The sequence below is a fragment of the Rhinoraja longicauda genome, chromosome 12 (genome assembly GCF_053455715.1).
Source record: "Rhinoraja longicauda isolate Sanriku21f chromosome 12, sRhiLon1.1, whole genome shotgun sequence".
In the NCBI taxonomy this organism is placed as follows: Eukaryota; Metazoa; Chordata; class Chondrichthyes; order Rajiformes; family Arhynchobatidae; genus Rhinoraja; species Rhinoraja longicauda.
The window spans coordinates 38,591,387-38,616,419 of NC_135964.1; the positions used below are offsets into that span (position 1 = coordinate 38,591,387).

At 39.1% G+C, this 25,033-nt stretch overlaps 1 protein-coding gene across 3 annotated transcripts in view; it reads left to right on the plus strand.

Moving 5' to 3' along the window:
* dcbld2 (discoidin, CUB and LCCL domain containing 2) overlaps positions 1-23,079 on the plus strand; it is an 80,640-nt gene extending 57,561 nt beyond the window's left edge. For 2 of the 3 annotated variants that reach the window (XM_078409569.1, XM_078409570.1), the window contains exons 8-15: positions 1,124-1,339; positions 2,797-2,921; positions 5,011-5,167; positions 6,812-6,931; positions 9,070-9,163; positions 9,563-9,612; positions 12,317-12,454; positions 16,747-23,079. In XM_078409569.1, the coding sequence (XP_078265695.1) occupies positions 1,124-1,339; positions 2,797-2,921; positions 5,011-5,167; positions 6,812-6,931; positions 9,070-9,163; positions 9,563-9,612; positions 12,317-12,454; positions 16,747-17,195 (1,349 nt within the window). In that variant the 3' untranslated portion in view covers positions 17,196-23,079. The remainder of the gene's footprint in view (positions 1-1,123; positions 1,340-2,796; positions 2,922-5,010; positions 5,168-6,811; positions 6,932-9,069; positions 9,164-9,562; positions 9,613-12,316; positions 12,455-16,746) is intronic. The other variant, XM_078409571.1, reaches the window with a different exon arrangement.
* The last annotated feature ends 1,954 nt before the right edge of the window (positions 23,080-25,033 follow it).

The following is a 25,033-nucleotide window of genomic DNA, read 5'->3' on the forward strand; positions in this document are numbered from 1 at the left end:
CTTGACCACCCTATCTATCTATGACGCCAATTTCAGATCCTACAGTAATTTTTGACAACCATCTTCTCTCTCTACAATACTATCCACTTTACTGTCAACTACAAACTTACTAATCATGCTTGTACCTCCTCATCCAAATCATTGATATAGATGACAGCACCAAATCCTGAATCACACCACTAGTCACAGGCCAGTCTGAAAAAAGAGCTTCCACCATCACCTTCTTCCTTTCATGAAGCCCATTTTCTATCTAGTCGTCTAGCTCTCCTTGGATCCAATGCGGTCTAACTTTTCAGAGCAGTCTACCATGTGGAATCTTGTCAAATCCTCACTGAAATCCATATGTACAATGTCTAGAGTTTTGCCCTCAACAACCCTTTTGGTCACATCTTCAAAAATCTTCAAAAACCTTGGGCGTTCAAAAAGCTCTCATTCTGCTGGATGGTCCTAAAAAATATAAGACCAATTTAAATAAAACTTGTTATAAACAGTCGCCAGCACAGTGGTGATTAAGGTGGTGCTAAAATTGTGGCGCTTTGGTTTACCGTTTTGTCTGGAGGTCCACATGTCCACAACCAAATCTCAAATTTCAGAAATAGATATATCTGCATACATGCATATATATGTATACAAGATCTGAGTTTTACTAGATAGATAGACAGACAGACAGACAGACAGACAGACAGACAGACAGACAGACAGACAGACAGACAGACAGACAGACAGACAGACAGACAGACAGATAGATAGATAGATTGACAGACAGATAGATTGATAGACAGATAGATTGACAGATAGATAGATTGACAGATAGATAGACAGACAGAAAGACAGACAGACAGACAGACAATAACAATATCAATATAAATATAAGCCTCCTGCCAAACAAACCTATATTATTAAAAACACAAAGTGCTGGAGTATAGATTGGGTCTTAAGCCAAAACTTTGTCCATCCATATTTTCCAGCCTGACCCACTGAGTTACTCCAGCTCTGTGGTTTACTCAGTATTCCAGCATCTGCAATTTTATTTTGTCTTCATGCTTGTCTTATTTTGTATGTCTTGATATTTTATATAGGCATGGGAGTTAATGATTTTGGGTGTTTGTCGTATGGCCTCTAGGTTGCTATGGAACACTGGGAATGGAGTCTGGTGTCATCAGAGACGGCCAGATCCACGCATCTTCAGTTCTGCAGTGGCACGATCCCTCGGGACAGTTCCACTCCTGGGGGCCAGAAAGAGCACGCCTGAAAAAACCTGGCTCTGCCTGGGCTGCATTTCACACTGATGAAGCCCAGTGGCTGCAAATAGACTTGAAGAAGGAAAAGAAAATAACAGGTGAGGTTAACAGTAATTGTCTTGTCAGTGGGGATTGAATTGATGTCCTGGTCTCAGTTTCAGACGCAGTGACCGAGAGAGGAGGCATTGTAGCATGTTTGTCGGGCATTCCAACAGTTGACCCTTAACCTTTAATCCCTGTTATGTATTATGCTGTAACACTGGATTTGTGAAGTTACATCGTAACATTTATGGAATTGTTATTGGATTGAAGGTGATCATTCAGTCTATCAAGTGTGTGCCAAGTCCAAGTAGATTCTCAATCATGAGCCGTCTCCTCATTGCCCTGCGTTTTATTCTATCTAAAGTGCCACTTGCCTTTTGAAGGCATTGATCGATTCAGTTTCTTCTTTCATTGCAAGTGCATTCATGATCAATTCTTATTCAAGATTAAACTTTTGGCACATTCCCATGGGAACGAAATAAAAGCAATGGTGCATTTGTGCAAATAAGGAAAAATGCATTTGTGCATTTTTCAGGGAATATGTGAACATTTTACAGAAGGTGCAGAGGAGATTTATCAAAATGATTGCAGAGATAAGGGAATTTCATAATGTGAATGGACTGGGGAAATTAAATGTGTTTTCCATGGAACAAAGGGTGTGAGGAGATTTAAAATCCTGAAGGATAGGGACAGGGTAGTCTGTGAGAAACAATTCATATTGGTGTCTGTGGGAAAGACATGAAATTAAAATGATTGGTAAAAGAACCAGAAGTGACATTAGTGTTCTTGTGTTTAAAATAGTAAGTGGCAAGGTCTGCATTGTCAAGGGTAATGAGACGGATTTAATGGTAACATTCAAAAAGGAACTGAGAGGAGAAAATATTTATCAAGGTCATGGGGAGAGAGCTGGTCAGACCAGATGGATAGCTCTTGTATCTTACCGGTACATACTCTAGGGGGCCAAATCACCTATTTTCATGCTGTAACAATTCTCTGACAGGTTTAATGTCACTCATGTGTATCTTGAATTTGTTATGTTCATAAATAGATTTATGTAGCTGCCCCAGCGTTATTGGTCACGTTGTTGCTAATGTTATCAGCTGAATCCTAACCATCACTATAGAAAACACACCTAGGAATTTCACAGAACATTACATTAGATAAACTGCAAGGTGTTGTAATTAGGATGAATGATTTAGACAAACTAATTCATTTAGGCAAGGAGTTAGATCAGAGTTTTAGAGCTTGGATGGCTGAAGGTGTAATAATATTAAAAATATATATTATTTTTTGCCGTTCAAAGCCACGACACATCCCAAAGTGATTTTGGCAATTGGGTATTATGAATAAAACAATAGCAGTGTGCTTTGGTGCAGATGTATTGATGAATTAAATTTGTTATGTGAATTAATGAAATAGAACAAGGGATAGACTACTAACCTAGCCTCATTAACATGAGCATCTAACATTTAAAGTTAGCTTATTTATAAAAAAATATTGTTTCTATCCACAGGTATAATGACTACAGGTTCTACCCTGGGTGAATATGCTTTTTATGTCTCTGCTTACCGAATCCTCTCCCGTGAAGATGGAGAGGATTGGAAGGTTTATAAAGAAGCCAACAGTGATCTGGACAAGGTCAGACTCTTTAAACTTTTCTTGTTATTGCAATAAATCACTCTGTTCTATATGACATATAATGTTAATTCATAATATTCACTCAATGATATTAAAATATGAACTACATACATTAGGTACTTCAATTAAAAAATGCAGTAAGATTTCAAAATTAGATTTTAAGTGACTTCACTAAATGGTTATAATATTTTGTATAAACATACTTGAGATTTTAAAGTCAACATAGGAGTTTTATTAAACAACAGTAGAGATGAATGGGGAAAATACACAGCAATTATCCAAATGAGATATGGTTGTGCAAAAAATAAACCACTGGGAAAACTCTGGATGAAGCAGCACAGGTGACAGCAAAGGGATGTTCAAATGTACAGGGTCAAGACCCTGCATCAGGACTGAGAATATATGTTGGTGATTGGTCAATGGAATCAGTAGTGATGCATCCAGGAAACAAGGGGAGTGGAGGTTTGAATAAGGAAAGACCCTGAGTGGACCGTTGGGAATGGGTAAGGGGGGTGGGTAAGTGTAAATCAAAAAATGTTATATTCATACCTGTAGGATGTTGACCACCCAAATGCAATATCACAGGTTGTTGAGGTTTGCTTTTAGCCTCACCCCGTCAGTGGAAAAGGTTGAGGACAGACGGGTTGGTGTAAGAATGGGAAGAGGAGTTCAAATGGCATAACAGCAGAAGCTCAAGATTGCCATTGCGGACAAAGCACAGATTCTATGCTCGGTGTTACAATTATAGAATAAGCACCTCGCAAGCACTGAATGCAATATTCCAGGTTGGAGGAGGTACATGTAAATTTCTGCCTCATGTGGTAGGGCTTTTTAGGTCCCAAGGTGCTGGTGAGGGAGGAGGTGTAGGGACAGTTGATGTACCTCCTACGGTGGTATAATCCGCAGGGAGGGTGGGGGGTGGTGTGGATGGGTGAGGAGTGGTGATCAGACCAGGGAGTCACAGGGAGAGTGGTCCCTGTGAGAATCAGAAATGGGGACGGGGGAAGAAGTGGCTGGTGGTGGGATTCTGTAGAAATTGGTAAATATTGCAAAGAAAGATATTGTGGGGGGCAGTGCAATGAAACATGAGGACCATAAGAACTCTTGATGGTTCTATGAGGAGTAGGGTTTTGAGAGTAGACCTGCAGGAAGCAGAAGAAATGTCCATCAACTACTGCAAAGGATAAACCTAATTTCTGAAAAAGGAATATTTTTCAGAAGTCCTAGAAAAGATGTGGCGGAGAAACTGAGAGAAGGGAATGATGCCCTTACAGGAAACAAGCAGGGGGAAGGTGTAAAAAAGGACACAAAGTGCTGGAGTAACTCAGCGGGTCAGGCAGCATCTCTGGTGAACATGGATGGGTGACGTTTCGGTTTGGAAGCCTTCTTTAAACTGATTCAAACTGGGAAGGTGTAGACAAGCTAACTGCAATTGTCATAAGTTTAGCGGAGGAAGATTTATCTCACGGGATGGAGACAAAGAGATCCATTAAAGAAGTGTCAGAAATAGCCCAGTTGAATTTGAGGGCCGGAAGTTGGTGATAAAATTGACAAATTCGGCACAAGTGCAGGAAGCAATACCAATGCAGGAAAAGAAGAGAGGAGAGGTGCCAGAGTAGGCTTGGAGGAAGGGCAGTTCCACAGAGCCAACATTATACCTGTTAACTCCACAGACTCGCTCACTGTCTCGGAATGCATACCCTGAGAATAAACCCAAAGCGTCACAGCACTCACACTTTTTGCATCAAATTGATTTGTTCTTGAAATTCACATTTCTGGACAGCATTTGCAGTTATATGGAACAAGCTCACACCTAATGCATGTTTCATTTGAAATGTTGAGCAGAAGTTTCCACAGGGAAAAACAAAGAAATGTTCTCAGCTTTAATCAATTTATGATGGTTGTGGTGTGACTGAGGGGTCTTCTCTGACGCACCTCTTCCCATCTTAACTTGGATATGGTGACTATCGTAAAGAAAAAATACCCATAGAGGGGGAAAAAATGAAATAACAAAATAATATAAAGAAACAAATGCACCGTCAGAAAGAAAATGTGTCTCATTTACTTTTGTTTTTAAACATTTCGTAAGATTTTCCAAGGAAATGCCAATAATTACCAAGAGGTTCGTAACAACTTCATCCCACCTATTATGGCCCGTTACATCCAGATCAACCCAGTGCGGTGGCATCAGAAGGCAGCACTGAAAGTAGAGCTATTGGGTTGTCAGCCATTTCAGCCGTCTTTGGGTAAGTCTCCATCAAATTACCCGATGACCTCAAATTACACACAATTGACAACTCAATATCCAACTTAGGTTCATTTCTGGTGAAAGTCCATCGTCCATTGCTTGCTGATTGTACTGTTTAGTATGTAAGTAGCCCTATATTGCAGCTTCACCTGGCTGATAGCTCATCATTTTTAGGGCATGTCTGATACTACTCACTTCCGCATGCCTCGCTGAACCAGGAGTGAGCCCACATCAGTGCCAGATGGTCTTATTGTTCTGTTTGAATGTGGCAGTAATGGAACAACTGAGTGACAGTTAAGAATCACGATAGATCGGATTGTTTGAGGATTGGTTCATCAGGTTCTGCAGTGTGAAGGACACACTGCAGAACCCAATGCTGTTTTGTGTCACCATTGTCGTTACTTTCCAGGAGTCCAGGTGATTAACAACATTTCAATTCTATGTTTGCCATGGTGGGATTTGAACTCGGGCCTCTGGATGGTCGGTGCTGATAGAGTGAGGATGTTGCCGATTGTGGTAGTGAATTAAATTTCTGTCGTGGCTGATGGTCCACAGCAACTCATGGATTCTCCTTTGAGCTGCCAGACCTTTTTTTTGGCTTCATTTCATTTAGCATGGTTGCAGTGCTACACAATAGTATGGAGTATGTGCTTTGCATGAAACTGAGACCTGGTATCTATGAGTAATATGGTGGTCAATTCTGCCAATGCTACCTTGTATATCAACCATTGATAGAATGATTAGAGCAAGGTAAAGTAGTCTTGTCCCAAGTGTTGATTTGATTGCTATCTGCTGCAGACCCAGTCTGACAGCTTTGTCATTCAGGACCTAACTAACTCATTCAGTGGTGGTGCTACCAAGTCTTTTACTTGATATGCATTGAATGTACACACAATGTACATTCTGTGCCCTGGCTACTTTAAGTGCATCTTCCAAGTTTTGGTCAACATGATTGAGCACTAATTCATCGGCCGAGGGAGGATAGTTGATGGTAATCAGGAGGATTCATTGCCCATGTTTGTCCACATGGTATGAGACATAATGGGTTCTGGAGTCAACATTGAGGCCTCAAAGGGTTATTCTATTGTGTCTGAACAGCAGCATGCCACCATCTCGAATGGGTGGATCTTCTCACTGAATTATGATGGTCTGGCATGTGAGTTTGTGATTAGAACTATGTCACCAAGTGGGATAGGTCTGGCATCACAGATGGGCCAGATGATGTAAGGATGGGATATTTCCTCCCCTGAAGGACAACAGAGAACCACATGGTCTTTACGTCATTTTTATTGTTCCAAATTCGAGTTGATACTGTTTTTCTCTTAAGCATACATTTTTTTGCCAATGATTTGACCTTGGCAAGTGCAGCGTAGTTGCAATGGGTGCCCTCAGGTCATCTTTTCTCAAACATTTTACTCCATCTGTTACTGGATTACACTGATGAACAACAGTGCAGAAAGTACTATCACTGTTGCATATATGGTTTCAGTTTCTGAGTCGGCATTTTGCTTCCAATCTGCAAGAATTGGCGGTAGTTAGTTGTTTCTTTAGAAAGGTACAGAACCATAGGATTTTCAGCAGCATTAACCCAATGTTTAAATACTTTTCCTAGCTAATTCTCCAAATTTTTGATGCATTGCAGCTCGAGCTCCAGTTCAACCTCGACCTCCTTTGCTCACCACGGAAATCACTCCAAAGTTTGACAAAACAACATTTACACCAGATGTCAAGAATAATTCAGTGACTCCCAACATATCCAAAGGTAAACCAAAGCCACCCATGATATTCTTTACTAATTGAAATGTTGACATTAAAATCTGAATGACGACACTCATTCAGGTTTGGCTCCAATACATCTAGTTGGAAATAATAATGGAAAAGTGAGATTTCTTATCAATGGAAATCAATTTTACTCATAATATAAAATGGTTAAAATAATAGCATTAATAGATAAATAGAAACTCATGATTCTTTTAACTCCCCTGATGCAAGTTCCTAGCATAATCAACGATTAAATGCTATGAGAATTACTAATGTATATGGTACCCTGCAACTTTAGCGTTGGACAAAAGGGCTTTGTAAATGGTTGTTATTCAATACTCAGGCAATGTACAGTGCGGCAGAACAATCCACAATAATTGGAGCTGGCCACTGGTGTTCATTTTACCAGAAAAAAAATGGATAAAATTATGAAATTTGATCCCTAAAGTGCAAGTAAATGTCTAGAAATACTATCCTATTTAAACACCATTTTAAGTATCTTATTGAAAAAGAAATACCATGCCTTTTGAGTATAATAAATAGTCACGTTTATCGACAATAATAAAAACAAATAGAAGTATATAATTTAATTTTTAAAACAATGACGATTCTGCAATTGTATGCAAAATTTAGCTGATGGATATGGTTTATTTTAACATAATTTATTTTCAAGATAAACTTTTTCTTGATTAGGTATTTTTTTTGTCCTTCAGAGCTCCTTGCATTAGCTCTGATTCTATTTGGCAAGACAACCCTTATCTCCCAGTTGTGGATCATTAGTATACAGCTCAAAGAGTGGGTATTAGTTATGTTATTTTTAACAAAGTGAAGCAATGTAAAAGTTGAACATCTGATGACAACGACTCCCATCCATGTCAGTTGTCCGAGCTGTGTTCAGTTTACTAAGCACCGCACAAAAATTTAACCTGGATTCTTCATTAACTAAATTACATTATTCAGAAATATTCTCATGCCCTATTGTTAATTCTTCGGGCAGAATCCCAAGTGAAATTCAGGTATTTACTGTTAGTCCACTATTTCTATGACTAGTATTCCTAAACCCCTTATATTCAATGTGATAGTGTGAATCAGAAGAAAGGTAATCCCAAGGATTCAGTTCAAATAAAAGGATATTTTATTTTTGATTGCAGTTACAGATTACAATAACATTTCAGAAATTCAGATGCAAAGATAGCTACTGATTATTAGATAAAATTGCACATCACATTTCTAAAATAAAGAAGACTGCCAAAAAAAAGACATTATTGTAAACAGAATTAGATAAAAATAAATCCATGGTAGTACATAGAAACATAGTTAGAAACATAGAAAATAGGTGCAGGAGGAGGCCATTCGGCCCTTCGAGCCAGCACTGCCATTCATTGTGATCATGGCTGATCGTCCCCAATCAATACCCCGTGCCTGCCTTCTCCCCATATCCCTTGATTCCACTAGCCCCTTGAGCTCTATCTAACTCTCTCTTAAATCCATCCAGTGATTTGGCTTCCACTGCCCTCTGTGGCAGAGAATTCCACAAGAGGTAGACCATAGTGTTCCCTTGTAGAATTAGGGTTGGCAGGTTGATGGAAGAGTTTTGTCCTTTATATTCATCCCCAGTTGTATTTTAACATTGTTAGGTAATTTATAAAATAGCATTCTTATACAAAAAATCCTTGTGGTATTCGACCGATACTTTATAAATAATTACTTCAACATCAGCTTGCAAGAGGTGTACATCATTTGAGGTAAACTGATTTTCTGCACATGTTGAATTAGTATTACGTGGCAGGTTTATAAAATGTTTGATTTTTTTTGCACTGTTCACTAATGATTTACATTGATTATGCCCATCCAGTTCAACTGTGTAAAGTATTATCCTCGACTAATTGAATATCTACAATACCTGTGCAAGTTCAACTAATAATATTGAACTTTCCATTGTAATGCACTGTAAAAAATTGTAAATCCAAATTTTATTAGTTTTCCAAGTACTTCAACTGAATTTTTAAATACAAACTGTTAAGTTTTACATTTCAGGTTTAAGCACAGAAATATGAGATTGCTGCTTTATATTCTTTGAAAAAAAATTAGTCTGTACTTGGCCATGGCTGAAACGCAGCTGTTTTCAATGGGTTTCAGATGTGGCGTTGGCGGCTGTCCTGGTGCCTGTATTAGTCATGGTGCTTACTGCTTTTATACTGGTTCTTGTATGTGGCTGGCATTGGAGAAACAGGTGAGCATGCAGATCGCCAAAGCACTGCAATCACATAAATAAAGTTTATATACTTTAAAAAAGAATGAATAGCGTTGTTAAAAATATCAGAATATTATTCCTTTGGCCCTAGTAATTGAATAGTAAGATGCAATATTTTTTATTAAATAGTATATTTGTATGTTATAAGTGGAAGCTGACTTGCTATTCTTGAGAAGTGCATGTTATAAAAGTCTGGAAAATTGATTATAACTTTGCAGTCACAATTTGTTCTTTATATAATCTCTCCACTCACATCTAGATGTACAAACTGTTTATTGCTGAGTAGTATACATCCATTTCCTGTCTGATGTAGAATGTGCAATATCCATGAAGTGTTATTCCCAACTGTACAGCTGATAATTGTTGTTTCCATTACAGAAAGAAAACTGTTGAAGCACCATATAGCCTTATCTATTGGAATCGAGCAGGTAGGTAATGACTTTGTATAAGACACCTTCATCACTGTGAGCATTAGGGAACCTCAGTTAGCATTGCTTCCAAAACACTGATGATATTGCACTGGTGTATCAATGCAATTTGTGCATTGAGTGCTGCAGTGGGACTTCAGTGAACCTTCCAATCGGCAGTGCTAAAATACAAATTGTGGTGCCAATAAGAAAAGTTTTAGGCTATAAATGTAAATTTCTGGTGTTTCCCATGATTTCTTAAGTGAAATTCATAACTCCTGCCTGTAACGTTTATCCACATGAGTTATATGGCTTCTTTTTACTTTAAAAAGTTTGAGAAACAGAAGGAGAGGATCAAACACAATGTAAGCACAAACAGGGGAATTAAATTAGGAAATATCAATCGGATGGCAGCACAAAATAGACAATAGGTGCAGAAGTAGGCCATTTGACTCTTCGAGCCAGCACAGAAATGTGGTATATCTAAATGATAGCTTGAATTTTGAAACAGATCCAAAGGGAAAGAAAAGAATAATTATACATTTAATAAATATAATTAATGAAACAATTATCCAGTGTTTTAAGTTTCATATTTAAAGTTGTCAGAGTTCTTTCTGAATACAAACACTCTCTTAACTGTCCTTATTCTATACAGTCAAATATTTTAATGGGAATAATACATCGATCAGCCAAAACATTATGACCACCTGCCTAATATGCTGTTGGTCCTCCGTGTGCCGCCAAAACAGTGCCGACTTGTCGACTCTACAAGACCCCTGAAGGTGTCCTGTGGTATCTGGCACCAAAACATTAGCAGCAGATCCTTCAAGTCCTGTAAGTTGCGAGGTGGAGCCACCATGGATCGCACTTGTCGATCCAGCACATCCCACAGATGCTCAATCGGATTGAGATTTGGAGAATTTGAAGGCCAGGGCAACACCGTGAACACTTCATCATGTTCCTCAAACCATTCCCGAACAATGTGTGCAGTGTGGCAGGGCGCATTATCCTGCTGAAAGAGGCCACTGCCATCAGGGAATACCATTGCCATGAAGGGGTGTACCTTGTCTGCATGGATGTTTAGTGAGGTGACACATGTCAAATTGACGTCCACATGAATGGCCGGACCCAGGGTTTCCCAGCAGAACATTGCCCAGAGCATCACACTCCCTCCACCGGCTTGTTGTCTTCCCACAGTGCATCCTGGTGCCATCATTTGCCCTCGCGCATCGATGAGCCTCAGGCGCCCAACACCCTGTCGCCGGTTTGTGGTTTGTCCCTCCTCGGACCACTGTTGGTAGGTACTCACCTCTGCTGACTGGGAACAGCCCACAAGCCTTGCCGTTTCAGAGATGCTCTGATCCAGTCATCTAGCCGTAACAATTTGGCCCTTGTCAAAGTCGCTCAGGTCTTTACTCCTGCCTATTTCTCTGGTATCCAACAAATCAACTTCAAGAACTGACTGTTCACTTGCTGCCTAATATATCCCACCCCTTGACAGGTGCCATTGTAACAAGATAATCAATGTTATTCACTTTGCTTGTCAGTGGTCATAATGTTTTGGCTGATCGGTGCATCTCTGAACTATTTCCTGGTGCCGTTGTTCATGTTTTAAGATCCCCACAATAGGAATTCTAAAAAGAAAAAAAAATTATGATGAATGAAAGAGTTTACAATTCAAGTCAGTGAAAAAACACAAGTTAGTATCAGACAAATGTAACGTTACAAAGCACAAAAGTTTAAATCTATTGGCTTTAAGTATAATGGCTGCAAGGTAACTGGCATGAATAAAGAGAACAATTGGTTTAACACGAGGCAGGCATGTTAGTGGTTAATGATGGCATAATGAACATTGATGATTCTGTATGTACATTTGTGTGGTGGTGTACAAAACCATCCTTGCTGTAACCAAAAATATATATATTTAAAACAAGTAGAGACGGTGGTGTTGAGTGATCCAGCCCACTTTACAGAAAGATAGTCTTCTCATAGAGTCATACAGCATGGAAACAGGCCCTTTGGCTGAACTTGCCAACACCAACCAAGATGCCCCAACTACACGAGTCCCACCTGCCCGTATTTGGCTCACATCCCTGTAAAGCTTTCCTATCCATGTACCTGTCCAAATGTCTTTTGGATGTTGTTATTGTTCCTGCCTCAACTACCTCCTCTGGCACCATTTAACATTTTTATCCAATTTTCCCCAATTTTTATGATCCTGAACTACAATGGTACAAATACACAGCATTAAGCAGGTTTCATACTGAAAGGGAATTTGATAAAATATCTGAAGAGAAATGGTTGATTGCCATGGGTAAAGCGTAGAAGAGCGAGATTAACTGAATAAATCTTTAACAGTGCTGGTATGAGCAAACTATCTGGGGAGTTCTACTTTCATTAGAATCATTCTAAGGTTCTAACAGCTCAGAAAGTGGCATTTTAAATAAATCATAAGTCCACTTAGGAAAATGCTACGAACAAATAGAAGGTTTGCTAAATTGCTCGTCGGACAGAAATTGTCCATTGGATTTGGTGTGATTGCAGAGTGATTCTATTTGCATCATATCTGCTTATTGTTAAAGGCTAAATTGCCAAATACAAATCTCCTGATAACTATCACAGTCGCTGATGTTATTTGGAGAGCAAAACAAAAGTCAGTTTCGCTCTTCTGCCCAACAAACAGTACAATATGTCACAATGTTACTAACTGGGAATTATGGTACAGGCTGGTGGAAGGGAATGAAGCAGTTTTTGCCTGCGAAAAGTGCTGAGCCTGATGACACCTCCGTGCGCTACACCAGCAGTGAGATGAACCGGCTGAGAGCCCGAAATGGCAGCACATTGATCCAAGCAGAAACTGCAGGTATTCCAGAAAGATTAAGCTGTCACTGAAGGCGTAATGTCATGAAGCTGCTCACCACAGCATAACATTAATAGCACCTCAACCTATGGGCACACATGCAGAATAAATCGATAGACAGGATAACAAGTGCAGATTTCAGTCTCCTTTCCTGTCAGAATATTCATTACTGAGAATCTATATTTGCTCTTAATCATAGAAACAGGCTTTTCAGACCAACTTGTCCACATTGACAAGTGGAAATCAATCCAAGTTAATCCCATCACTTGATCCATTGCCCTCTATGCATAAGCTCTTCAAGTACTCATTTAGACACTTAAATGTTTTTAGAGCCAACTTTCACTCCGTTCTCAGGCAAGTGCTAGGTACTTGCCACTTTCAGGGGGAAGATGATCCCTCTCGTATCCCTTCTGAATCTCTCCTCTCTTACACTAAACCTATGACCTCTAGTTTAATCTACCTCTGATATGGGGCAAAGCTTCCTACAGTCTTCCCTACCCCATACCCCTCATAATTTTATATGCCATAACCATGTTCACCATTAACCTCATCTGTTCTTTCTGATCCTCACTATTCCCTAAGATCCAACCATTCATGGCATATGTCCTAGCCTCGTTATGACCCCATAAAATGCATCTGCTCACATTTGTCTGGATTAAACCAATCCTTGTAGGACATCACTAGTCACAGGCTTCCAATTGCAAAAGCAATCCTCTTTCATCACCCTATGTCTCTTATTGCCAAGCAAATTTTGGACCAGTTTATTAACTCGCCCTGGATCCCACATGCCCCAACCTACCTCCAACATTTTTCTCTTAATTCTTCCATCGTTCCCTCTCCAAACCCATTGTCTGTATGTAGCAATCTAAGTTTAGTCCTACCACACCAACCACCCAACCTTTCCTTTCTAATGTCAATGCTAGTTCATACTTTTAGTGTACTGTCCCTTAAAGTATTGCTCACTCGATCCTTCAAATCTGCTCTGATCACACCACAGCTCTCCTTCAACCCCTGAACATTTTGTTACTTCCCAAATTCACATCCATCTTATCCACATTTTTCAGTTTGAGGTCTCAGTTAAGTTTTCATCATTGCCGAACAATTCTAATCAAAATCACAATTGTGAGAAAAGTATTTATCCACCCTCATTGACCTGCATGTGATCTATCGACATTTATCACAGCATCTTGCTCCTATGAGCTTCCACTATCATTAAACTGAATGGAACTCCATTTACCTCACTCCATCACTAATCAATCCATTAGGGAATCACTGCCAACCTGTGCTTTTCATGGCCCTGCACCATTACCTTTAGACAATAGACAATAGACAATAGGTGCAGGAGTAGGCCATTCAGCCCTTCGAGCCAGCACCGCCATTCAATGCGATCATGGCTGATCATCTCAATCAGTACCCCGTTCCTGCCTTCTCCCCATACCCCCTCACTCCGCTATCCTTAAGAGCTCTATCCAGCTCTCTCTTGAAAGCATCCAACGAACTGGCCTCCACTGCCTTCTGAGGCAGAGAATTCCACACCTTCATCACTCTCTGACTGAAAAAGTTCTTCCTCATCTCCGTTCTAAATGGCCTACCCCTTATTCTTAAACTGTGGCCCCTTGTTCTGGACTCCCCCAACATTGGGAACATGTTTCCTGCCTCTAATGTGTCCAATCCCCTAATTATCTTATATGTTTCAATAAGATCCCCCCTCATCCTTCTAAATTCCAGTGTATACAAGCCCAATCGCTCCAGCCTTTCAACATACGACAGTCCCGCCATTCCGGGAATTAACCTAGTGAACCTACGCTGCACGCCCTCCATAGCAAGAATATCCTTCCTCAAATTTGGAGACCACAACTGCACACAGTACTCCAGGTGCGGTCTCACCAGGGCCCGGTACAACTGTAGAAGGACCTCTTTGCTCCTATACTCAACTCCTCTTGTTATGAAGGCCAACATTCCATTGGCTTTCTTCACTGCCTGCTGTACCTGCATGCTTCCTTTCATTGACTGATGCACTAGGACACCCAGATCTCGTTGAACTCCCCCTCCTCCTAACTTTAGTGTACAAAGGAGCAGAAAGAGAAGGCACTGGTGGTGATTTCCCCTTAACCATTCAAATTTTTCACACCTCTGGCACCCCTCACCAGCATCCAAAAATGTGCCATCAGTCTCCACATATACACTCTTTATAGTCAGTTCTTGAACTCTCCATTCAAAATTGTCAGGATATGGCTCTTAATATTCACTGTTGGATGCGAAGAAAATTCCGCCAACTAAATATTGAGAGGATTGAAATCATTCTCCATGGTCACCAATATGGTCCTTCTCACAGACAGTGGGTCAAAATGAAATCAATCAATTTTTAACCTTGGTGCTGTATTGCAATTTAGGTTACAGTTTCATGTCACCACATGGCATAGTCCCATTTTTGTAACAAGTTCCTATTCCACCCCTGCAGCAATTTATCTGCTGAAACCTTAATCAACCCCAGATTCGGATTATTTCAATGCCGTCCTGGTCGGCTTCATTCCACATTTCTTGGCCTCTCCTAGAAATAAAGTGAGAGTAATCTAAAACTCTGATACATGTCTTAACGCATATCAAGGCCCATTCATCCACTTCTCAGTTGGAAAATCACCAATTAAAAAAAATCTTATCTGTATTTTCTAATCACTCTTTGGCCTCATTCCTTCAAATTTTAGTGATGCCCATTATTTTTTGAATCCCCCATATGTCTGCGCTTCTCAAATTCTGGTCTATTGATCATTGCCATATTTAATCGCTTCACCTTTAGCTGTCAAGCATTACACTCTAAATGTGCTACCCCATCTTAATTATCTCTCTTTACTGCTCTTTTTCAGGATGCTCTTTAAATCCTAGTAGTTTTATCAAGCTTTTAACATTTATTTGATAACCAGCCTATTAACAACCTTAATACATTTTGAAATATATAAATATGAAGAAAAGTTACATTTATTCTCATTTAACAATGCCCAAGATTTAGTTTAGTTTAGTTTAGAGATAGAGCGTGGAAACAGGCCTTTCGGCCCACCGGGTCCACGCCGACTTGTGATCCCTGCACATTAACACGATCCTACACCCATTAGGGACAATTATTTTTAAATATTTACCAAGCCAATTAACCTACAAACCTGTATGTACATCTTTGGAGTGTGGGAGGAAACCAAAGACCTCGGAGAAAACCCACGGGGAGAACGTACAAACTCTGTGCAGACAGCATTTGTAGTCAGGATTGAACCCGGGTCTCCGGCGCTGCATTCGCTGTAAGGCAGCAACTCTACCGCTGTGCCACCGTGGCTAAACAACTTTCTAACTGTTTCTATCTCAAACAAATAGTAGCATATGCGCGTGGCATTTTGCTCTTTAACCACGACTGAACTTCAAATAAATGTGCATTAAATATTGCTGACACTTTATTTAAATTTAAATATCAGCTATGGTAAAGGTACAGATTATTATAAAAATAAAATTAGATAAGTGTGCAATTGCTTGCTGAAAACTGATTCATGGTGTAGGCAAGAGAACAAAATCAGTCCTCATTGAAATTAGATCTATAGGACTAAGCACCTTTTTTTAAGCCTGCCTTATTTCCAAGCCTGACTAAATTGGTTGTGCCAGAGTTCACAACAGAGCTCAGTGTCCTTAAGCTGTATTTCTCCTGCAGAAATTTCTCTTGATTTATGTTGGTCTTATCCTAAGATCCTTAAATCTGAGTCCTTTCATCGAGCAGTTGGGTTATTTGCACCAATATTCTCTCATGGTTCCACAGGCTCACAAGGCCAAATGTCCCAATTCCCCTCAAAATGAAAAAATTAGAGCTCTTCATTAGATTATGCTCTACGTGTTAATATTTGTCCTCCAATCCACTCCATACACGTGGATTTAGGGCTACAATTGGAGGTCAGCAGACTTTTACTCTGCAGCTAATAATGTAGAAGCAATGGGCAAAAAGCATATTGCTGTCCTTTGCTCTCACCTCAGATTGAGTTGATTAACAATATTCCACAAATGAACGGGAGAATTATATTTCAGCTGGAATGGAAATGGAGGTTTATTTAAAGGTGGTCCTGCTTCTTCCTTTACTTGCAGGATGGCTGGTTTGCTGTAACACTTGCTAATTTTCTAGCCATACCACATGTGACAGGAGGAAGGCTGAGAATAATAACTGCATGTCTCATACTATTATTACTTGGACAGGAGTAGTGAGGTCACCAATGCCTTTACATTGTTCATTGTGATAAGAGTGCATTTTCATCTGTACTTTTTTTCAGAATATGCCCAGCCACTTGTGGCAGGAGTTACAGGAACATTACGACAGAAGTCCACTTTCAAGCCAGAGGAAGACTCTGAAGCAGGATACAGTGACCCAGATGGCAATGGGCACTACGATGCACCTGTGCCAGAGATCTATCATGCCTATGCAGAACCTTTGCCAGCTTCAAGCCCAGAGTATGCCACTCCAATCATTTTGGAAATTTCCACTCACCCAACAGGAACCTTGGGGTCTGTGGCTGCCTCCACCTTCAAATCATCGTCAAGCACAGGGCCTTCATTGGTGGGCAATATAAACCCCTCTTTACCCCAGACTGAAGGAACTCCTTCTGGACAGATAGGATATGATACACCAAAAGGAAAGATAATCCCAGTGTCTGCAGAGGAACAAGTATACCAGGTACCAAATAGCGTATCACAAATACCAGCAACATCAGATGCTGAATGAACCATGGAATGAGGTCATCGTGCAGAGGGTACTTTGGTGGGGAAAAGGAAGTGTTTTCAGATGACCATTTCCACAGTGAAAGAAACGATTGTCCAAAGCTAATGGGTAGGCATTGCTACCAATGGTGACTGCTGAGAAACTCTTGCCTATTACCTTCAATGGATGGAACAAGGATCCTTAAATATTTCTGTTCTATTGCACGTACCCGGAATGTAGACGTCGATTCATACTGGCTTGGTATTTAATGTCATCTAATACCAAAGGGTTAGATCATGCATGACACAAAAAGACAGAAATTATTTTAATTCGGGTTAGTCCACTCAGATTTAGTTTGCCTCATTTCAAACTGAAGATAAACCATTATAACATCTCCACTTAAGTATCCCTCTCTCAGATCTCCAATATGATAGATGAATGCTAAATCCAGGGGCACATGATACTTGGTTCTTGGTCCTCCAAAATATTCCAAATGGAATTTAAACTGGAGGTGGATGCTTTAATTGAGTATTGAGATTAGTGTTAACTGTTCAAAGGTAATTAGTACCGTAACACTTATGTTTCATCGAAGGTAGGTCCAGCTCTGGTTTGATTCCCTTGCATCTATATCACACGGCATTTTTGGTTTAAAGGTAGATATAGTTCCTGGTTTGCATTTGGTTATATGAAGAAACTAACCTAATGATGTAATCCTTAATAAAGTCTTTTTTAGGGGTATAAATAAATGGTCATTTTCCTATTTGATGTAAAATGACCTGGAAAAGTATAGCATTGGACAATTGGATTTCTATTCATCTGCATCTCATTGAAATTAAACCACAAAAACCTATGAAACTGCAGTGCCTTTGTATTTTAATGATACGCTACGATTAGTTTTAATGTCACACTTTTAATGCAATTCTTTTCAACAATTTTATTTTAACTTTCTACTGGATCCATGGTGCAGCAGACTATTGATTGCAGTTACCTAATTTATTTGTGCTTTGAGAGAAAGATGGAGATATTACGCTGAAACATGTTCCACATTTCTTCTGGTAACCTATTCAAATAATTGACTTGCATTAATAATAAATAAAGGTGAAATAAGGGTAATAATATATACTAGACCAAGTGGACCTGTTGGGCCCAAACCTCTCCTGCATTGGTGCAGTACTCTCCCCTCCCCCCCTCCACCCTCCCTCCCCAACCCCCTCTCCTCCCCCTCCACTCCATCCCCCTTTATCTTCCCTCCCCCCTCCCTCCCTAGGAGATAGATTTAAACTTTAAAATGTGAATAACTTTAAAAATATAACACCAATTTCAATGAAACTTCTTCCATTAGCACCAAAGGAACGACGGTGAATAAGGTGGGCCTAAAACAAACAAACAAATGAGGGTTTTAGTATATAGATTACAATGACTTTTGCTGCCACCTCTATCCCTTGCATGCCTGAGAATCTAGTATACCCTTGGCAGCGCAGTGGTGCAGCTGGTAGAACTGCTGCCTCAGATTGTCAGAGGCACAGTTTTGATCCTGTCCTTGGGTCTGGTAGAGTTTGCATGATCTCCTTGTGACTACGTGGACTTCCTCTGATTTCGTCACACATCCCAAAGCCCTGCAGGTTTGTAGCTCAATTGGCCTCTGTAAATTGCCGTTATTGTTTATGGAAAGGATGTGAAAGTAGGATAACATAAAACTAGTTATGAACAGGTGATTAATGGTTGGCATGGACTTGGTGGGCCAAAGGGCCTGTTTCCACGCTGTACCTTTCAATTCAATTTAATTCATTTCAAAAGAAAATTGAACACCAAGTATTGATGAGAATACCCATAAACTTTAGGTTGAAACATAGGTGAACTTTCAGACACTCAGCCCCTTGCACAAAGTCTTGTGCAAAAGTGGAGATCAGTATTGAGTAAGATTTTATCGTGAGAGAAGTTGCCATAAAATCTACTGTCTACCATTAATCATTTTGTTCATGTTTTTTCTAGCTCAAGCCTTCCCTCTAATGATCTACCCCACAGTCAGTTAATCTCTCTTTGTCCTCAAGGCTGTGTTTGTAATTAAAGTAAATGATCATTAAAGCATAGTATCTTTACCAATATCTGGTAAATTGGAATTAGTAAGAAATATGACACAATCCAAAAGATATTGAATTATGTGTAATATCTAACCACCTTGGCAAAGAAACATGAGAAAGGACATTTATTTTGTACTCCTGCCATTTGCAATTTGATAAAAGAGTTAGGACTGTTTCCATTTAGCACTGGACCCCCATTTTGTTGACCTGCTGGTGACATATTACAAATTGTGTTTTTTTCCCCCATCTTAAAATGGCATTTAACCTCCCCCAGTATGAATCAAATCTCTACAAGGATGTACTTTTTGTTGCTTTACACATTTACTGTAGTCGGTATATTATTTGTATATTTTGGTAGAATTGAGAATGTATACATAGAATGGAAATTGTTTTTTTTTTGATGATTTGATATGTGATAGAAATATATCTCCACAAATTACCAGATGAGTAATTGATAGAAAATGATTGGAACCCTCAGTCCCAACTGCATTATTTAACTGGTCGAATCTTTCCAATGCTCTGTTAGAATGGCTTAAATTCATTCCAGACTGTAAACTTGTGCTGGATTTAGGTCATTTGCTTTAAAACAGAACTTGAATATTATTTCTTCAATATCTGAATTTTGTTGAAATTTAACTGTTCCTTTTCAAGAATTCATCAAACATTGTCCACATTCAAACTATATGAAGTTATCACTGAGGTAAGATGGATTTAAATAGTGATGTTCATGCTAGCTTAGTGAATGGAGCTAAAATAAAAATTTAGACCACTGTCATAATAAATGAGATGCAATCATTGTAATAAAACAAGAAATGCTGGACACATGTACCATGTCAGGCAACAGTAATAGAGAGAGAAGCCGTTAATGTTTCGGGTTGAACTGGAAAAGTAAGAAAACGGGTGATTTACATTGTAGAGGGGGGGAGGGGGGAGGGTGTCTGGTTTTGCCTTCTCTGAGGACTGAATAAGAATCAGGAAAAGATTAGGAGGAATAAATCAAGTCAGTGGGAGAGAAAGATCCAAAACATTGTGGTGTTCTGATGCCGTATTTATTTCTCCTTCATTTAATCTAAAGTGTTCTTGACCTAAAAGGTAACTTTCTGGCCTGTGACCACAGGAAAGTGAAAGATGTCTGAAAGGGGGATCTTTGCCTTTTTATATTTTCGGTAAATAAATAATTTACCGTGCAAGTGATTAACAGTCTTCCTGATCAGCAGGGACTGCCGCCAATCGATTATTTCACATATTATCTCAGGATAAGATTTAACAAAAAAATTATTTCAAAGATTGAAGAACAAAAGAATAATCTTTTGCTAGTGTAAGTGGAGGTCTTTCTCACTGGGTATCCAAACTGAGCCAGGGAAACTAAAGGTGTCATCCTAGACTTCAGAACCCTGAAACTGCAGCTTTCTATGAAAATTGTAATTGTATTGAAAATTCCATCTTTAAATTTCACTGATGGTATAATAATGAAATGTGCCCTGCAGATGGCGCCATTGTGGGCCTGGACAATTCTGATCTGTTGAAATTCTCCCACTGATGGTTAGATAGAAAATAAACTTCCAGGACATCTACACTTGCACATTCTGTCTGAAAGGGTGGTGGAAGCAGGGTTTAATTAATTCTTTCAAAAGGAAGTAGGCCAGAACTTGAAAAGGGAAAATATTTTGGAACTGTGGGGAAAGAGCAGGGTCTTGAGACTAAATGGCAGTAATCTGAGAGAGCCAAAATTGTTTTATCACTCTTATCTCTACTTGGATATGTCTCATCTTTTATGGGACATTTGGGAACTAGAAAGCTGAAAATGAATGATGAAAGTATTCAACTTTACAATTCCAGAATTTCTGAAAGGTAAACTCCCTGTTACATTGATGGCCTACTCAGTTTTGTAGTGCTTTTGATAAACACCATTTCCATATTGTCAGAAAAACCTTCAAACTTACTTTGATCAAGAATATATTTGGACTTATCTGGTGAATGATCAACACCAGAGTAGGTTGATATATTGGTTGAATTTAGGACTTGATTCATGAAGTAAAAGTCAAATATTACAATTGTCAAATGGAATATTTTGAAAATGTTGAATTGAGGAAATTTAAGGGAGTAGCCAGGAAATGTTTCTCCACCGTAAAAATGTTTCCATCACAGCATCCCTTTATTTTAGTTCCATTCATATACTCTAAACTAATGGCTTCAATAATTCCAAAATTGCCATGGTGAGAAAGAAAATCTGTTTTAACATAAGAATAGTTTAAGTGTCCTAAGATCAGATATGATACCAATGTTAATTGAAAATCGGTTTGGGGTAGATTACTGCTTCAACTCAACTTTATTCTATAGCTATAAAAATTCATCACGCTTATCAAAATAATAAAAGCAAATGTGAAGTGTTTTCTTTAAAACTTGACTAGTTTACATATTTAAAATTACTAGACAATGCACAAAAAAAACCTAACCCAAAGAAAACCACGTGTGGTGACCATAACTGAGACAGTGGTTTTGTCTGGTCCTCAATAACCTCTTTCAGCTATTGAGGTCAAGTTGAAATCAAGGAAAAAAGGAGCAAATTAAAATGTCACCAACAGCTTATAGCTTTTCACGAAAATTCAACCAGTGAGACTGAGGGTATTTTAAAGAGGAACTAGAGAGCGATTGCGGAGTCCCTGTTTGTTAAAAGGTATGTACTGCTGGAAAATTGGAATCCCTACTGAAATGCCATAGACACTACTGCCACCACAAGGGAGGCTTCTTTGTTCTACAATGTTTTACAAAGCTTGCAGTAAGGAGTGATAGATCTTTCAAAATGATTTATTTCTATGAAATAATGGTCTCAATTAGTATTTGCTCTACAATACGACAGTGCAAACTGCATTCTTTTAGTAGGGTGTAATTGCCAGCACACCACAATATTTTGTGATTTTTTTTTAACAGAGAACATTTTGAATCTGTTCACAGAAGAGGCAGTAATTTCACAATGACCTCCCCTGGCACCTCTCTTGCTGTCCAGGCCCACCAGGATTTGCTGCATACTGCATTCTTTACTGAGAGTGTAATTGCCAACACAACAAAATATTTTATGTAAAAAGTACTTTTTTTAATCTGTTCACGGGAACGGTATTTTACAATAATCATATGACCTTTCCTCTGATGTTGCCCAAACCAACCTTTTTTGTCCATCTCTTGTCTACACAGTAATCACATCTTATTAATTTTCTTTATAATTTTTAATCCAGCTTTGTGTGTGCACTTCAGTTTTATCTTTTGAGGGTTTGTAAGAAGTGGGTTTTTTTTAAATGACTGGGGCTGAGCTTATTTTACTCGGTCAGTGTAATGCACACGAAATGTGAACAAAGCCTGGAGTTTAACATTGAAATGTTACATAAAAAGTAGATCCAATGCAGAGAATCACTGGTCTTGTTGCAACACAAAATTTAACAGTCAAATGGCCTTGCACAGCGATTTGTCACCCTCTGTATTTTGTAAGATGCACCTTGTTATTTTTACGTTAATCACTGAATTTGTGCTGAAACTGCAAGAGATTTTTCGTGATAGAAGATTGTGAGAGTTCTATTATTACAGCCTTGTCTTCACCTCAATATTTTTAAGACAATCTTGGTTCTGTTTTTATCAAACAAAATATGCATCAAGTTTTCTGCCTTAATTTTGTATTGGTGTCAAAAAACTGCTTTATTTGAATTTAGTGCGGACAGTTCTACACAATGTAGAAGCCATTAAGTTTATTCATTTTTACTTAAAATTTCTAAATAACTTAGTGCGAGTACTGTACTGTCACAGTTAAAAAGAACTGTTGATTAAAGTGAATTTCTTCTGTAGTAAAATAAAAACAAAGAAATAATGATGTTTGGCGATGCTTTTTACCACTTCATATCAGTCAGACAACAAAAGGGCAGTGTGGCTATTTTTTAAAAGCAATTCAGAAACTCAGCAGATTATATAATATATATTAGGCCCTTTAGCACAACTTGTCTGTGCTGATCAAGATATCCCATTTTCCATATCTAGCCCACATCCCTCTGAACCTTTTTTATCCATGCACCTGTCAAAATGTCTTATAATGTTGTTATTGTACTTGCCTCTACCACTTCATCTTGCAGCTTGTTCCCCACCCACTGTGTGGAAAAAGTTGCCCCTCAAGTTCCTATTAGATGTTTTCCCTCTGATCTTGAAACCTATACCCTCTGGTTGATTACCTGGGAAAACAGACTTTATCCTGACGTGTAAATATTTTCCAGTCTCTCTTGTTGGTCTTTCTAAATCTTGAAATTTGTTATGTAATAACATTGCTAGACTATCTTTTCCACCATGGCTGGAATGATTCAAGGTGGTGACTCACTATCCCTTTCCCAAGGGCAGCTGAGGACAGGCCCTTCTGGCAATGTTCACATTGCTGAAAATGAATAAATCATGTTTTAAAATAGCACAAGAACTTAAATATATTTTAAAGAAGTTTTCTCTGCTTTAATATATAGCCATTTGAAAATAATTTACAATTAAGTAAGCTGAAGAAAATCAAATCACTTGCACCTATATTTTCAATCATGGTCAGTGATCCCATTCCAATGAGTGCAGTTGTGCCGCAGATACCAAGGCATTTGAGGTCCAACACTGGGCTCAATGCTAAATTTAACAATGCAGCAGGCTATCAGATGTTCCTGACTTCCGCACTGCAATATACAGGCAGTGAAGTGAGAAAACAGGGTCAGCCAGTTGATAAGAACTACTGGCTGAAGATCAGAGGGGTCCAGGCAGCAAATTAGTGAATACACCAACTGTGATGCGGGATAGACTTGCTATGCCTTTGTATCCATAAATATTGGCTGTCTGACCTTCAATCCGAATGGATCGCACACAATCCAGTCATAATTGATCCCTGCGATTCCACTAAAATTTTAGTATTCCGGCAAGTCGACTTGATTTGGAGGCCTTGCCGCCTCAGCCAATTCATAAGATGATCAGTCTACGAAGAGCATCCAGCTGAGGCCACCACACCTTAATGACCATTTTACTGTTTTTGAGTAACTGGTGATCAGTGATATTGGAAGAATTTATATAGCTTTTAGTTTAAATGGTTAGAAACACATTTAATCAAATTTATTCAAAGACACTACTGCTAGTTAAAGTCAACACATCTTTTCATTCAGGTTGGCCTCCAAGCTAAACATAAGTGTGTTCCATCACACACACAACATGGTGTGACAGAACAGATGAGATATGCAATGGCATTTGAATTCCATATTCTGTCTTTAGAGTTATAGTGTGATACAGTGTGGAAACAGGCCCTTCGGCCCAACCTGCCCACACCGACCAACAATGTCCCAGCTACACTAGTCCCACTTGCCTGTGCTTGGTCCAAATCCCTCCAAATTTTTCCTATCCATGTAATTGTCTAACTGTTTCTTAAATAATAGGATAGTCCCAGCCTCAACTACCTCCTCTGGCAGCTTGTTCCATACACCCACCACCCTTTATGTGAAAAAGTTGCCCCTCTTATTCCTATTAAATCTTTTCCCCTTCACCTTGAACCTATGTCCTCTGGTCCTCGATTCCCCTACTCTGGGCAAGAGACTGTGTATCTACCCGATCTATTCCTCTCTTGATTTTGTACTCCAAGATCACCCCTCATCCTCCTGCGCTCCAAGGAATAGAGACCCAGCTTACTCAACCTCTCCCTATAGCTCACTCCCTCTAGTCCTGGCAACATCCTCATGAATCTTCTCTGAACACTTTCAAGCTTGACAATATATTTCCTATAACATAGTG